The sequence below is a fragment of the Erythrolamprus reginae genome, chromosome 2, assembly GCF_031021105.1.
Source record: "Erythrolamprus reginae isolate rEryReg1 chromosome 2, rEryReg1.hap1, whole genome shotgun sequence".
In the NCBI taxonomy this organism is placed as follows: domain Eukaryota; kingdom Metazoa; phylum Chordata; class Lepidosauria; order Squamata; family Dipsadidae; genus Erythrolamprus; species Erythrolamprus reginae.
The window spans coordinates 36399781-36413896 of NC_091951.1; the positions used below are offsets into that span (position 1 = coordinate 36399781).

At 45.8% G+C, this 14116-nt stretch overlaps 1 protein-coding gene across 1 annotated transcript; it reads right to left on the reverse strand.

Moving 5' to 3' along the window:
- Positions 1-948: 948 nt before the first annotated feature.
- Positions 949-13851, reverse strand: LOC139159369 (lymphocyte antigen 6 complex locus protein G6c-like). The gene is made up of 3 exons (XM_070736687.1): positions 13800-13851; positions 11439-11555; positions 949-1085 (listed from the first exon to the last, which is right to left on the reverse strand). The coding sequence occupies exons 1-3, from the start codon at positions 13849-13851 to the stop codon at positions 949-951; spliced, it is 306 nt and encodes a 101-aa protein (XP_070592788.1).
- Between the last annotated feature and the right edge of the window lie 265 nt (positions 13852-14116).

The window sequence follows — 14116 nt, forward strand, 5'->3', positions numbered from 1 at the left end:
TTTAATCCATTCCTACTCCCACACCATTCAAAGGGTGTTCATCTCGAATTGTTTAGTTGGAAATCCTGAGGACACAGAGTGCTTTAATGATCCTGGATGAAAATGTCCAGCTGTCTGCAACGAATATAAAACCTTCCATTCCCCACTATCCTGTCAGAATCGAAGAAGCTTCTTGGATGAAAAGTGAAACATCTTCAAAAGAATAACAAAACAGGAAAGTCCAGTTGCCTCCTGAAAAAGCACCTTTGGGATAGTGGACTAAAAGCCGTGTATTTTCTCAGGAGTAGTGATGGGCGAACCCAATGGTGTTTGGGTTCGGCAAGTTCAGCCGAACTTTACGCCAAATTCAGCCGAACCCAAACCGAACCTGAACTCGAACCCAAACGGGGAATCCCTCCCATGAAGAGATTCCGGGGGCGGAGCTTTGATGTCACCGGCAGGTTGCTAAGGATGCCAAGGTGATCACTTCCTGGATTCCATGGAATCATAAATCAAAAATAAACATGTTTGTTTTTATGTGAAAGGACCGCCTTTTGCTTGCAGCATCACTGCGGTGTCCTTTTTCATAAAAATAACAATGTTTATTTTTATGTGAAGACCTCCCTTTGAAGGAGCTGGGGAATCCCTCCCACTTGGGAGGATATGGAGGAGATACCATCCAACCTCCAAAATGACTTAAATATACCCCTGGAAATGGTCTTAGGACAAAGGGTTCAGAAAATGGGCCGCCATTATGATTTCAAAGGGGTGGAAAGGCAATAATATGTTCCTGCATAGTTCAGGACAACAACAACAACAAAAACCAGAATGTGATAACAATATGAGTATTTCTTTTAAGCCAAGAAGGAAAAAAAGAAAAAGAAAACACATCAGGATCAGCCTTTGCAGGATTGCAGCTCTGCCCAGCCCTGCCTTGCCAAGCTGAGCTTTGCTATTGGAAGTTGAAGCTTAATCCTTATTGCACAAGTCAGTCGTGCAGCACATACGCTTGTAGGTTCTTCTGAAGGGAGTGTCCCTCCGCTCAGATCTGCCGCAGAGTTCCCTATATTCACCACACCCGAATCTTTTAAAGAGCAGCAATCCAGCTGATGGGAAAAAAAGAAAACAAAACGAAAACAAAACAGAAACGTGAGATACAAGTAACTGAGATTACCTCTCTGCATCATACAGATGCACCTCTTCCTGGAGAGACACTGACGTGCCCTTTCCCTTCAAATCCCAATATATTTATAGACTGGCTCGGATCTATTTGCACACCCTCATTCCTCGATGCGTGCAATCTCCAGTTTGCTGTACTTGGTTCAGTTCCTATAAAGCTTTCCACTTGGCTGGGATTAATGGAAAAAGCTAGAGACTTAAAGTCTATGCAGGTTCACAATAATCTGGTTCACGGTTATCTCAAAAGCTTATCCCCCTCCTGAAAAAGGCAACTGGAAGATTAATAAATAAATATCGGGTGGGAGGGAGGTATTGTGCTATTATTCTGCTGTTTGTCTAAAAGGAAGAAACATGAAAGAGTATCTACTGCCTGAGGTGTTCTTTTTTTTATTTTTTGGAAAGAAGTATTTCTGATCAAATAATTTCAATTCGTAAATGGACTTAGAATGAAGAAAGAAGCCCTTATGATTTTAATTAGACCACTTCAGTTTAATAGGTTGAAAACTAATTTCTCTTTTAAACTCTCCTTTTCTTGATAGTAAATAATACGAGGGTGAGTCAAAAAGTAATGTCATTTTATTTATTTCAGGTGAAGTTTTTCATTAAAAAATACTTGAAATTTTTTCCAGTTATAAACGATTATATCATTTACGTTCTGAAATATTTTGTTTCTTACTTTGCAGGTTTGTAGATTTTCAAGGAAAATTCTAAATGGCTGCCCCCTTAGAGTTGCATCAAAAACAAGGAGTAGTGATTGAATTCCTTGTTGCTGAGGGGAAAACCCCTGTGAACATTCACAGATGATTACAAAATGTGTTTGAAGACATTTGAGTGTTTGAGAAGCATTATTCCAATGACAAGGAAGTGAAAGCTGCAGTGAAAAAGTGGCTGAAAGAACAGTCAGCAAACTTTTACGAGGCAGGGATAAATGCTCTCATTTGAAGATGGAACATTGCTTTTGAGAGAAATACCCGGCCAACGGTTTTAACCGTCGGCCGGAGTTGCCTCAGGGGTGGGGGGCGACGGTGATGCAGCTCTTTCGAGCTGCGAACTTCCAGGTCTTTGGAAACCGGAAGTTCGGCTTCTGGCAGAGCGCCAATGAGGCGCGCTGCCGGCTGGCTGAGGCGGGCCCACAGATCGCCCTATTTAAAGGGCGATCTGCATGGGACCCACACTGTTTTTCTTTTGAGCAAAACAGCCTGCTTTTCGTGCAGGCTGTGGCTGGACGGCGATCGGCAGTGGAGAGGCAGCGGATCGCTTCTTCTGTGGAGAACGGGGCCTATCGAGGCCTCGTCAGGCTTGCTGGGTCAGGGGCTTGCGGGCCTCTGACTCATTTATTTCTTTTATTGCTTTTACAGCGGAGAGTAGGGCAGCCTACTCTCCAGGGGGGTGGGGGCAGGTCGCAGCGGGGCCCGGAAGCCTCGCCCGGTAGGCAGTTTTTGCTAATTCAGGGGCTTTTACCTCTGAGTCTTGGCTAAGCTCTTTTCATTAGGTTAATTTTGGTTTAGTTGTTGGGAAAGGTTGGTGCCCGGGGTACAGGGGGTTGTAGGGTAGGCCCCTTCCCCCGGGGGGGAAGCTAACCCACCCACCTCAGCCTCAAACCCTCCCCCCGATACCCCCCCTTCCCCCCCACCCCCATCGGGGGTTTGTTGGCAAAGGAAGGGCGGGGTGTTAAGGGGTGGACAACCCCCTCTTTTTTTAGTTAGGGGGCATTGGGGTTTTGGTTTCTGTGAGGCCGGTGGGCATTGTTCGGGGGTGGTGGGATTAGGTAGGGTGACTTAGGGTTCCCTACGGTCCCAAGGGCTCCCATTAAGAGGCCACACCTAGGTAGGCTTTGGGGCTTCCCTTTGGTGGGTTTGCCCAGGGTTTTTAGGACCTCAGGACCTCCCATCCGGGTGGCTGAGGGGGAATAAGCCCAATTTTTGGGCTTGTTATTGGTATTTGGCTGGTGTTTGGGTGGCCTGTTTGGTATGGGCCCCAGGAAGCGCGTAGCTACTCAGGCTCCACAGGGCCCTCGCCCTCGGAGGGCCAGGGTCCCATCCTTATGGGCTAGGGAGGCGGGGGTTATAGTTCCCACCCCCCAGGTGCCACCCCCTCCTACCGCCCGGGCCCCTCGAGGCCAGGAACCTGTTGTATCAGCTCAATCATTTTCTGCTCTCTTAGATCACCTGGACCGCATGGACGCCCGCTGGGAAGCCGCCTTCGGGGCACGCAGTGGATCCGGGCCCTCAGCGGTGTTGGGAGCCCCTCCTGTCGCTGGGCATGCGCAAGAAGCTCCAGACCAGAGCGACCCTGTGGCATGGGATGCCAGTTCTGCGGCCGGGGCCCTCGGGGCCCCATTGGATGGCAGGGGTGAGTCTCTTTCCATCACACCCACACCGGTTGTTCAGGGGTTACCCACCTTAACCCCCCCGGCAGGACCGGCCGGCTTGGGCCCTCCTTTGGGGTCCAGCACGCCCATGGTCTGCTCCCAGGTTTGGGGGGCGACCGCACCGCCGGCTTCAGTTCCAGCCGGGGCGCCAGTGGTGAACACGGGGTCTTTGCTTGGCGCGACTGGGGTGGCAGGGATCCAGGTAGCCCCCCCCGAGGGTGGGTGGATCTGTGGTTTTGCCGGGATTGGCCAGCCTTACGGCGGCCGTGTCTTCTGCGGGGTTGGCCAATAACAGCGTGGCCACCTCGACCGACCCCATGGCGGCTGCCATGGGGGCGGTATCTGTGGGCCTTCCCTCGACTCCTTTAGGGTACCATTTGCACCCCTCAATTAGAGATAAGATTTGGAGGGGGGAATATATTGACCTCTATACCCTATTAAATAGGGAAGTTCCCAAAAAGGAGAGGGACGAGGAGGCCCGTACCAATCGGGCCAAAAAGGTCAAGGTACCTAGGTCTTTCAGGTCTTGGCTTTACGCCTTCCTGACCTATGCCACCGTTATCATACAGAAGGAGCCGGGTAGGGCCACGGCGCTCCTGAAGTACATTGACCTCATTGCCATGGCGCACTTCGAGGTCAAAGGGGATGCCTGGCAGAATTACGACGAGGCGTTCCGGATGAGGGTGGCGTTTGACCCTTCTCTGCCCTGGGATCGGGAGGTGCCCGATCTATGGTTTCAGGCGACCCGCAAGAGCGGGTCGGGTCAAAGGACCGATAGTGGTCATTTAATGGAGGAGGAGCCGGCTGCGCCCCGCACAGTTGCGGGGCAGGGTGTTCGAACCACCCCGCTTTGTTTTGAATACAGCACCAAGGGCTCTTGCGCTCGCTCCTCCTGTAAGTTCCGACATGCCTGCGGGAAGTGCGGGGATTCCCATGCCACGCACATGTGCCCGCGTCCCGGGAAAAACAGGAACGGCAGGGACAAGAACAGGCCCGCCGTTCCTGCGACTCAAGGGCCCCAGTCCGGTCAGGCTTGAGCACTTGACTGAACTCTTGCGGGGATATCGCCCGCCTGAGAGGGCGGCTGCTATCCTGCAGGGCTTTAGTGAAGGCTTCAGAATTCCGTATCAGGGTCCCCGTAGGGCCTTTATGTCAAAGAATTTGAGGTCACTTCAAGGTAATGAGGATTTAGTTAGGATCAAGATTAAGAAAGAAGTAGATGAAGGGAGGGTCTTGGGCCCCTTTCCCTCCCCTCCCATCCCGAATTTAAGGGTATCCCCCCTTGGGGTGGTACCCAAGAAAGCCCAAGGTGAGTACCGGTTGATTCACCATCTTTCTTTCCCCCGGGGGGAGTCGGTGAACGACTTCATACCGGAAGACCTGTGTTCAGTCCGCTACGCCTCGTTCGACGCGGCAGTAGCTATGGTCCGGGCTTGCGGGGTCGGGGCGCTAATGGGCAAGAGCGACATTAAGTCTGCTTTTAGGCTCCTGCCCATACACCCCGACGATTTCGATCTCCTGGGTTTCTGCTTTGAGGGAAGTTTTTACCTGGATCGAACTCTCCCCATGGGGTGTTCGATTTCATGTGCTCTCTTTGAGAGCTTTAGCACTTTCCTCGAGTGGGCACTCAGGAGTCAAACTGGTTCCAGGTCGGTCATCCACTATTTGGATGACTTCTTGGTGGCAGGCCCGGTGGGCACACCTCAATGCCAAGCCCTAATGGTGGCATTTGAGGGGCTATGTGCTTATTTAGGGGTGCCCCTAGCGCCAGAGAAAACGGAAGGGCCATCCTCTAGGATGTCCTTCTTGGGTATAGAGCTAGACTCCTCCACGCAGTCTTGCAGACTGCCGGAGGACAAGCTGTTGAAGATAAGGCTCAAACTGGAGGAGGTAGCCAGCCTGAAGAAGGTGACCCTCAAGCAACTCCAGGAGCTTACAGGGCTGCTTGCCGGGTAATTGCTCCCGGTAGGGTGTTTTTACGCAGACTGTATTCCGCCATGCAGGGTTTGAGCTCACCCCATCACCATGTGCGGCTCAGTGTTGGGGCCAGAGAAGACTTGCGGGTATGGCAGACTTTCCTGGCCACTTTAACCCTGCTGTTCTGTTTAAGAAAAGTAACAAATCTTCTGTTCCCGGGTCACCCTGACCCGGACCGAAAACTCTTCATTTGCAGTGCTTATGTTTGGTCAATTTGAATACTTTTTTCACTTGGAAAGTAGTCTGAACATTTCTGCACACAATGATATGAAAATTGAACTGAAGAAATTAATCCTTATTGGTTTATTTTGCACATAAACATGCCCCCCCCCCGTTTTTGTGAAGTTTCTTTAGGTTTATTGATAATTATGCCTGCAAAATACATTCTATTTTACTAAAGTTGGTATGGGATTGGTAGCTTGAACATTTCTGAACATAATGATATGAAAATTGAACTGGAAAAATTGATGCATATTGGTTTATTTTGTTGATGAAATGCACGCCCCCCCCCCGTTTTTTTAAAATAGTCTTCACTTTATGGATAGTTTTGCTAGCAAAATACATTCTATTTTACTAAAGTTGGTGTGGGATTTGTAGCTTGAACATTTCTGAACATAATGATATGAAAATTGAACTGGAAAAATTGATGCATATTGATTTATTTTGCACATAAATGTATGCCTCCCCCCGTGTTCAATTATTTCAATTTATATAAAAATTATGCTGTTAATTTCAAACTTACATACTTTTTTTTAGTAAAATGGATTTGTTTCATAAAAGTAGTTCTCTGGCTACAATGTGGTTGATTTTCAAAAGGATATTCCAAATATTTCTAGCCAAATATGTATAAACAGTGACAATAATGGCACATAGCAAGGCCGGGGGGGGGGTGGCCCTTTTGTGGCAAAAATAAACCAATAAGAACCATTTTTTTCAGTTCATTTATATTTTTCTTATATTCAGAAATGTTCAATTTAGTATATCAAACCTTTTGGGGGGAAATTCCTTAGGGATTTGTAGCCTTAAAAAATAGAAATTGACACGAAATTAAAAAAGGATGGGGGGAGGGGCTTTTTGATCAAAATAAAAATATAAGTCTCAATTTTTCCAGTTCAATTTTCATATCATTATGTTCATAAATGTTCAAACTAGTTTACCAGTTAAAAAAGTTTTCAAAAAGATTAAATTCAAGTACCTAAAAAAATTATTTTTGGTCCGGTCATATACGAACAGAAACAGACTCGAAGTTATGAATTTTTTTTGCCCAGAAAACAATTAGCCACCACCCCAAAAATATTTTTTGATGATCAGCATTGTTAAATTGAGTAAATGAATGCCTAAGATTTTAAAGAATATTTCGGATTTGGAGCATAAAAAAATAAAAAGTGAAAATGGTTGCAAGCAGCTGAGGGGGGGGAGGCCTTATTTCTGATATTAAAAAACCAATAAGAATCATTTTTTTCAGTTCCTTTATATTTTTCTTATATTCAGAAATGTTCAAGCTACCAATCCCACACCAACTTTAGTAAAATAGAATGCATTTTGCAAGCAAAACTATCCATAAATTGAAAAAAAATTCACAAAAATGGGGGGCATGCATTATATCCGCAAAATAAACCAATAAGATTTACTTTTTTCATTTCAATTTTCATATCATTGTGTGCAGAAATGTTCAGACTACTTTCCAAGTGAAAAAAGCTTTCAAAAAGACCAAACATAAGCATTGCAAATGAAGAGTTTTCGGTCCGGGTCAGGGTGACCCGGGAACATAAGATTTGTAACTTTTTTTGCCCAGCAAAAACTAAGCCCCCCACCCCCCAAAAAAAAATTCTCATAGAGAGAACCCCTGAAATGATGAAACTACATGAAATTTCAAGTTTCAGATATGCAGGGAAATTTTTTTACAGGGACTCAAACTTGGCTTCGGGTCACATACGACCCGAACAGAACAGCAGGGTTTTTAATGGGATTTCCTTCTGGCGGAAAGATTTGCTTCTCCAAGCAGACTTGCAATTGCACTCTGACGCCTCGGGTTCCCTTGGCTTCGGGGTGATGCTAGGAGGTAAGTGGTGCCACTCAACATGGCCGGCCGAATGGGCTGCGGCCAGTATAGGTAGGGATCTCACATTCCTAGAATTTTTTCCCTTAGTGGTGGCGGTTGAACTGTGGGGCAGTCAGCTCGCCAATCGAGTGGTTCATTTCTGGTGTGACAACTTGGCGGTTGTCCACGTGGTAAATTCTTTGTCTTCAAAGAATGAGAGGGTAATGCACCTGGTCCGATTTTTCGTCAGTAAAGCCTTGGCTCTGAACGCACTGTTCTTGGCACGCCATGTGCCGGGGTTAGAGAACGGTGCAGCTGACGCTTTATCCCATGGACAGCTTGCCAGGTTCCGAGCACTGGCGCCCTGGGCACAACGCACACCAGAACAGATGCCAGGACACTTATGGAGCCTGGCGGGGCTGCAGAATCATGGAGGCAAGAGGCAAATCGGGCCATTGGGTTGTCGATAGCCCCAAGCACCCGGGCTGCGTACCTCCAGTCAGGTAAGGAGTTTATGGAGTTCAGGGTTAGTAAGGGCTATAGGCAGATGTGGCCCGTACCGGTCGACCAGTTGTTAGAGCACTGCGTGCTGTTACACCAACGTGGTCTGAACGTGAAAACCATTAGGGGCAAGTTGGCAGGCCTGGCGTTCATCGCCAAAGCTCAAGGGTTCCCTGACACGTGTAGTGACTTTCGGGTTAGGAGAATGTTAGAAGGGTGGTCCCGGGAACGGCCGCCACCAGCGGCTGATGCCCGGCAGCCCTTATCCATATTACAGCTGTTGGCCTTAAGCCACACATGGATCAGGTTGTGCACTTCACACTATGAGGCCTGCCTTTTCCACGCGGCAGCAACTACGCTCTTTTTCGGGGCTTTTTGGGTGAGCGAAGTTTTAGCCAGCTCTGTTCGGGACAATAGCATGCGCGCGCTCCAGCGGAGCGACGTGCAGCTACAAACTAGTGGGGTCTCCATACGCCTGCGACAGTCCAAGACGGACCAGCATGGTCGCGGTGTGGAGATTGCTTTAGCACCAACGACTGATGGTGCCGTTTGCCCGGTGGCGGCTTTAACCGCCTTTTGCGCTAGTCGTGGGGAAACCCTGGGATTTTTATTTTGTCACTGTAATGGGGCCCCCTTTGACTAAGTACCAATTCTGGGCTGTTACTAAGCGGGCCCTTGAACTAGTGGGCGCGGACCCCTCCAGGTTCGGCACACATTCGTTTCGTATAGGCACGGCTACCGCAGCCGCCACTGCTGGTTTTGCGGATTGCCACATTATGGCCATAGGCCGTTGGAGGTCTGCAGCCTTTCGTTCATACGTCAGGCCCCCCCGATAGGGACCCGTTTTGGCCGTTTTAATTTTCTGTTTGTTGTTTCAGCTGTTGCTGGTTCCCGGCCCGCAGTTTGGCTCATGGGCCACAGTTTCGTGTTTTGGGCCGGCCGTTTTGCTTCAAGGTCTCCTGTCGGATCGCAGCTTTCCCTGGGCTCGAGAATGGACGTTGTATGGATGGGCCGCAGGGGAATGTGCTGGGAGGGGCTTTGCCCCCTGTTTTTTGGATGGTGTCGATCCAAGGGAGCCCACGAGTTGTTGGTGATCCACCTCGGGGGCAACAATCTTGGTGTTTTGAGCGGCTTGTCAGTGAGCATCCAGGCTCGCGAAGACCTTCGGGCCATCGCAGCCGCGTATCCAGGCACACGTCTTGTGTGGTCTGAGATCCTTCCCAGACTTGTCTGGCGGGATGCTGTTTCACCCAAAGCCGTTAACAAGGCCAGGTTGAGGGTCAACCAGGCCATTGGGAAGGTGGTTAGGGAGTTGGGGGGGTATAGTGAAGCATCCCCTTATAAAATTTGGAACCCCCTGGCTCTACCGAGCCGACGGCGTTCACCTCTCAGAGGAGGGGAATGCCATTTTCCTGTCGGACCTGCAGAGGTGCCTCCAGGAATTGGTGTAGGAGGCTGGGGGGGTGTCGGGGGGGGCAAGATTGAGATCTGACCCCCCCCCCCTCCATGGCAGGTTTGGGGCGGAAATGGGCAATTAGATGCAACTGCGCATGCTCCTTTCAGGGCATCATTAAAGGGTGATGGACCGCCTCTCTCCAGGAACTAGAGGTTCGAGCAACGTCGGGGATTGGAGAGAGGATGTCCATGGGAATCACCGGATCCAATGTCCCACGGGGATTGGAGGGTGATCTCCTCCCACACGCAGAGGCGTGGCTAGGATCCAGGTGAAGGTGGTACCTTCACCTGGTTCAGCAAGGAGTTATTGCCCAATGTTGCCAAAGAATGTTATGGTAGGAATTTCCGCCCCGTTAGTTTTGGCTCTGCAGGTCCTTAGTTTGTTTTGAATTAAATATTCAAATTTATCTATTCAAATTTATTTAAAGTTATTTAAAGTTATTTAAATATGTTAATTAATAAATGACTCTTAATTAATCCACAATCCATGTCTCAGCGTCTTTACTACGCCTCCGGGAGCAAATGGTGACTGTCGTGAGAAGTAGGGATGTGATCCACCGAGGACCAGTTTTATTTTGATGTTTGGTACATGTTCCTGTGTTGGTAATTATACCTGTCCTAAATAAAATGGCATTACCTTTTGACTCACCCTCGAAGTTTGTGGGTTTTTTCATGCAGGTTAACCTGGAGATATTCAGTCTAACATGCCAATTTGATTGTGGTCTACGGGCTTCTCTGAAAGCTATCATGAATGTTACAATAGGGAGAATTCCTTGCAGTAATGGGTTCTGAATTAGTTTGCTACCAGTTCATGCACATGCTGACATGCACACACGACACTTCTGCACATGTACAGAAGCGTCACAGGCAGGGGGCAGAGCATCCCAAGTGGGTGGGTGGAGCCTCCCGTCACCATTGCTAACAGTTCTAAGAACCAGTCCAAACCAGGAACAACCCACTGCTAGTTTCCTTGGTTTAAATTGTTTACATGTACATTTTTTAAAAAACCAAGTGAAATTTAGTTTTGTTTAAAGCCGCGTTCTGCTTAATTCCCTGTAATCTAACTTAAACACAATTCATACACTCATTAGATGAATTTGTGAGCCTTCATTTTCATTTATTAGAGCAAGTTCTTTGCAATTCTTCTCATCTGTCCCAGATTTGTTTGTTTGTTTCTGTACGTATTTGTAATATACATAGATATAACATTTTTTATATTCATAAGATGGGTACTGATAAGAGGGAACAATTGGACAGGGCATGCTGGTGCACTTATGCACACCCCTTACTGACCTCTTAGGAATCGGGTGAGGTCAACAGTGGACAGTCTAAGGGTAAAGTTTTGGGGGTTTGGTGATGAAACAACAGAGTCAGGCAGTGAGTTCCAGGCATTAAGCACTCTGTTGCTAAAGTCATATCTTTTACAGTCAAGTTTGGGGCGGTTAACTTTGAGTTTGCATTTGTTGTGTGCTCATGAATTGTTGTGGTTGAAGCTGAAGTAGTCATTGACAGGTAGGACATTGTAGCAGATGATTTTATGAGCTATGCTTAGGTTGTGCCAAAGGCGATGTAGTTCTAAGCTTTCTAAGTCCAGGATTTTAAGTCTGTGTAAGTTATTCTGTTGCGAGTAGAGGAGTGGAGGGTTCTTCTAGTAAAGTTCTCCAACATTTCTTAAAACACAGCACACAAGATTTCTATTTCCATTGTTTCGATGATTCAGTCTCTGTTAATGCAGCCTAAATTGCATTTTCCTTGCAGTCCCAGCCTTATCTCATTATTCAGTTTAAGAAAAGTAAAGTTTAATTATAAGGATTTATGATTCCAAGATCTGTACCCAAATCAGGCATCCCATATTTCTAATGGCTGTGCAAATAGCTGATAAAATATGATACGGTCTTGAATAAAATTTCTGAAAAGTATTAGATTTGTTCCTACCTGCATATACTTCGGTCACCTCACATAGCTGGCCATCCTGAGGTTTGCAGGGTTCTCCAGATTTAAAACACAGAAAGCCGATTTTGAATTTACAAACGTTGCAAACAAGACCTTGAGCTATTAAAAGAGAAATTGAAAATGAATTATTCATCCAGAATGATCAGATCGTGAAGCTTTCTTAAAGAAGCTGAACAGCTAAGAACAGAGGTCTCCAGACTTGGCAACTTTAAAACTTGTCAACTTCTAATTCCTCGGCCATCATAGCTAGCTGGGGAATTCTTGGAGTTGAAGTCCACAAGACTTAAAGTTGCTGAGTTTGGAGAGTCTTGAGTTAGAGTCTGCCTTTTTTCTTCATGAGGTCAAGGCATTCCCTATCCTAGACGTCTTCAAACTTGGCAGCTTTAAGACTTCTGGACTCCAACTCCCAGAATTCTCCAGCCAGCAGAGCCCTACCCTAGCCATTACAGTTTAGTTCAGCATTAATCAGCAAGTACAGATGGTCTTTGACGTATGACACAATTGACCCCCACATTTCTGTTGCTAAGCGAGTCAGTCGTTGAGTGAGTTTACAATCTCTCTTACTACAGTTGCTCAATGAATCACTGCAGTGGTTGAATTAGTAACTTGGTTGTGAAGCAAATCTGATTTCCCCATTGACGTTACTGGTCAGAAGACCGCAGCTGGTGATCACATGACTGTGGGACACTGTGGCCATTATAAATACGACCATTATAAATCAGTTGCCAAGCATTTCAATTTTGATCACATGATTATGAGGATGCTAACAATGCTCCTTAGTGTGAAAAATGACCATAAGTCACTTTTTTCAGTGTCGTTGTAACCTTGAATGGTCACTAAATAAACTATAAGAAGTGAAACATCTTCAAAAGAAAAATAACAAGGAAGTCTAGTTGCCTCCTGAAAAAGCACCTTTGGGACAATTATGATCTGGATGACTAATACTCTCCACAGATTTTTACATGACATCAGTTGCAAGGATAATATATACAGTATATAAAGAAAGGAGAAGCATATACCCAGAATAGAAGAATGGATTTGATGGAGCTAACTACAGTGATGAAAATTATTGCTTTAATTAGATACAACAATTTGACTAAATTTCTTGCAGCTTGGAGATCAATGTTAGAGTTTCTATAGGATAAGGAGGAAGTTGTGTATTTTTTGTCATTTTTTATTAAACTTTTCCTTGTACCCCATTCCCCCTTTCTTTCTTTGTCTATTTATTTGTATTCCTTCTTTATTCCACTGTATAGAGCACTGGTGAGACCACATTTGGAATATTGTGTTCAATTCTGGAGACCTCACCTGCAAAAAGATATTGACAAAATTGAACGGGTCCAAAGACAGGCTACAAGAATGGTGGAAGGTCTTAAGCATAAAACGTATCAGGAAAGACTTAATGAACTCAATCTGTATAGTCTGGAGGACAGAAGGAAAAGGGGGGACATGATCGAAACATTTAAATATGTTAAAGGGTTAAATAAGGTTCAGGAGGGAACTGTTTTTAATAGGAAAGTGAACACAAGAACAAGGGGACACAATCTGAAGTTAGTTGGGGGGAAGATCAAAAGCAATGTGAGAAAATATTATTTTACTGAAAGAGTAGTAGATCCTTGGAACAAACTTCCAGCAGACGTGGTTGGTAAATCCACAGTAACTGAATTTAAACATGCCTGGGATAAACATATATCCATTGTAAGATAAAATACAGGAAATAGTATAAGGGAAGACTAGATGGACCATGAGGTCTTTTTCTGCCATCACTCTTCTTTATTATTTTTAAAATAATTCAAGGTGATAAAAACAATCTTCCAACACACTTTCTTTTTTCTATTTTTCCCACAACAACCACCTTGAAGGTTGAGTGCGCTGAGAGAGCAGGGCTGACCCAAAGTCACCAAGTTGGCTTTCATGCCCAAGACAGGACATGAACTCATGATCTTCCACTTTCTAGCCAGGTTGTTAGTTTGCATGTTATTGTTTGAAATTGGTGTGTATGTGTGTAGTTAAATAGACAGGCAGACAGACAGGCAGACAGATAGATAATAGGGAGAAACAGACAGACAGACACACGTATGTGTGTGTGTGTGTGTACACATTTGAAATTAGGTAGCAATCAATGTACAAAGTCCAAATCACTGTTAGAATCACTGATTCAAATGTGCACAACTATAAATGGAAAGATTACACCAGATTATTCCATTCACTTGCATAAAGATCTGGTCTATCCAATATTTTCAGGCATTTGCCCTTTCTTTTCTTTTTGCCTTTCCTACTTTAATATTTACAACCAAAACCACAACCCCACTGCCACCATCATCACCAATAAAAGACACTTACCAATTGTGCCAAACAGAAGGACAGAAAACAGAAGAAGAACAAAATTCTTCATCTTGGTAAAATCTCACCAAATTGGTGTGGACACAGAATTTATATAGACAGAAGAGCCCAGTCCGACTCTGGAATTGACACTCTTTCAAACAGATCCTGGGATGGGAGATATAAGGATCAAGATCTTATTATCATTCAGGCAGAGGGATCAACCAATGAGATGAAGAACATGGTACATAAGACACACCTGATCTTTAGGAGATGAGAACAAGGTAGGTAGATGATGACATGAGAACACAGTTTCAATCCAATTATAGTTCTGTTCT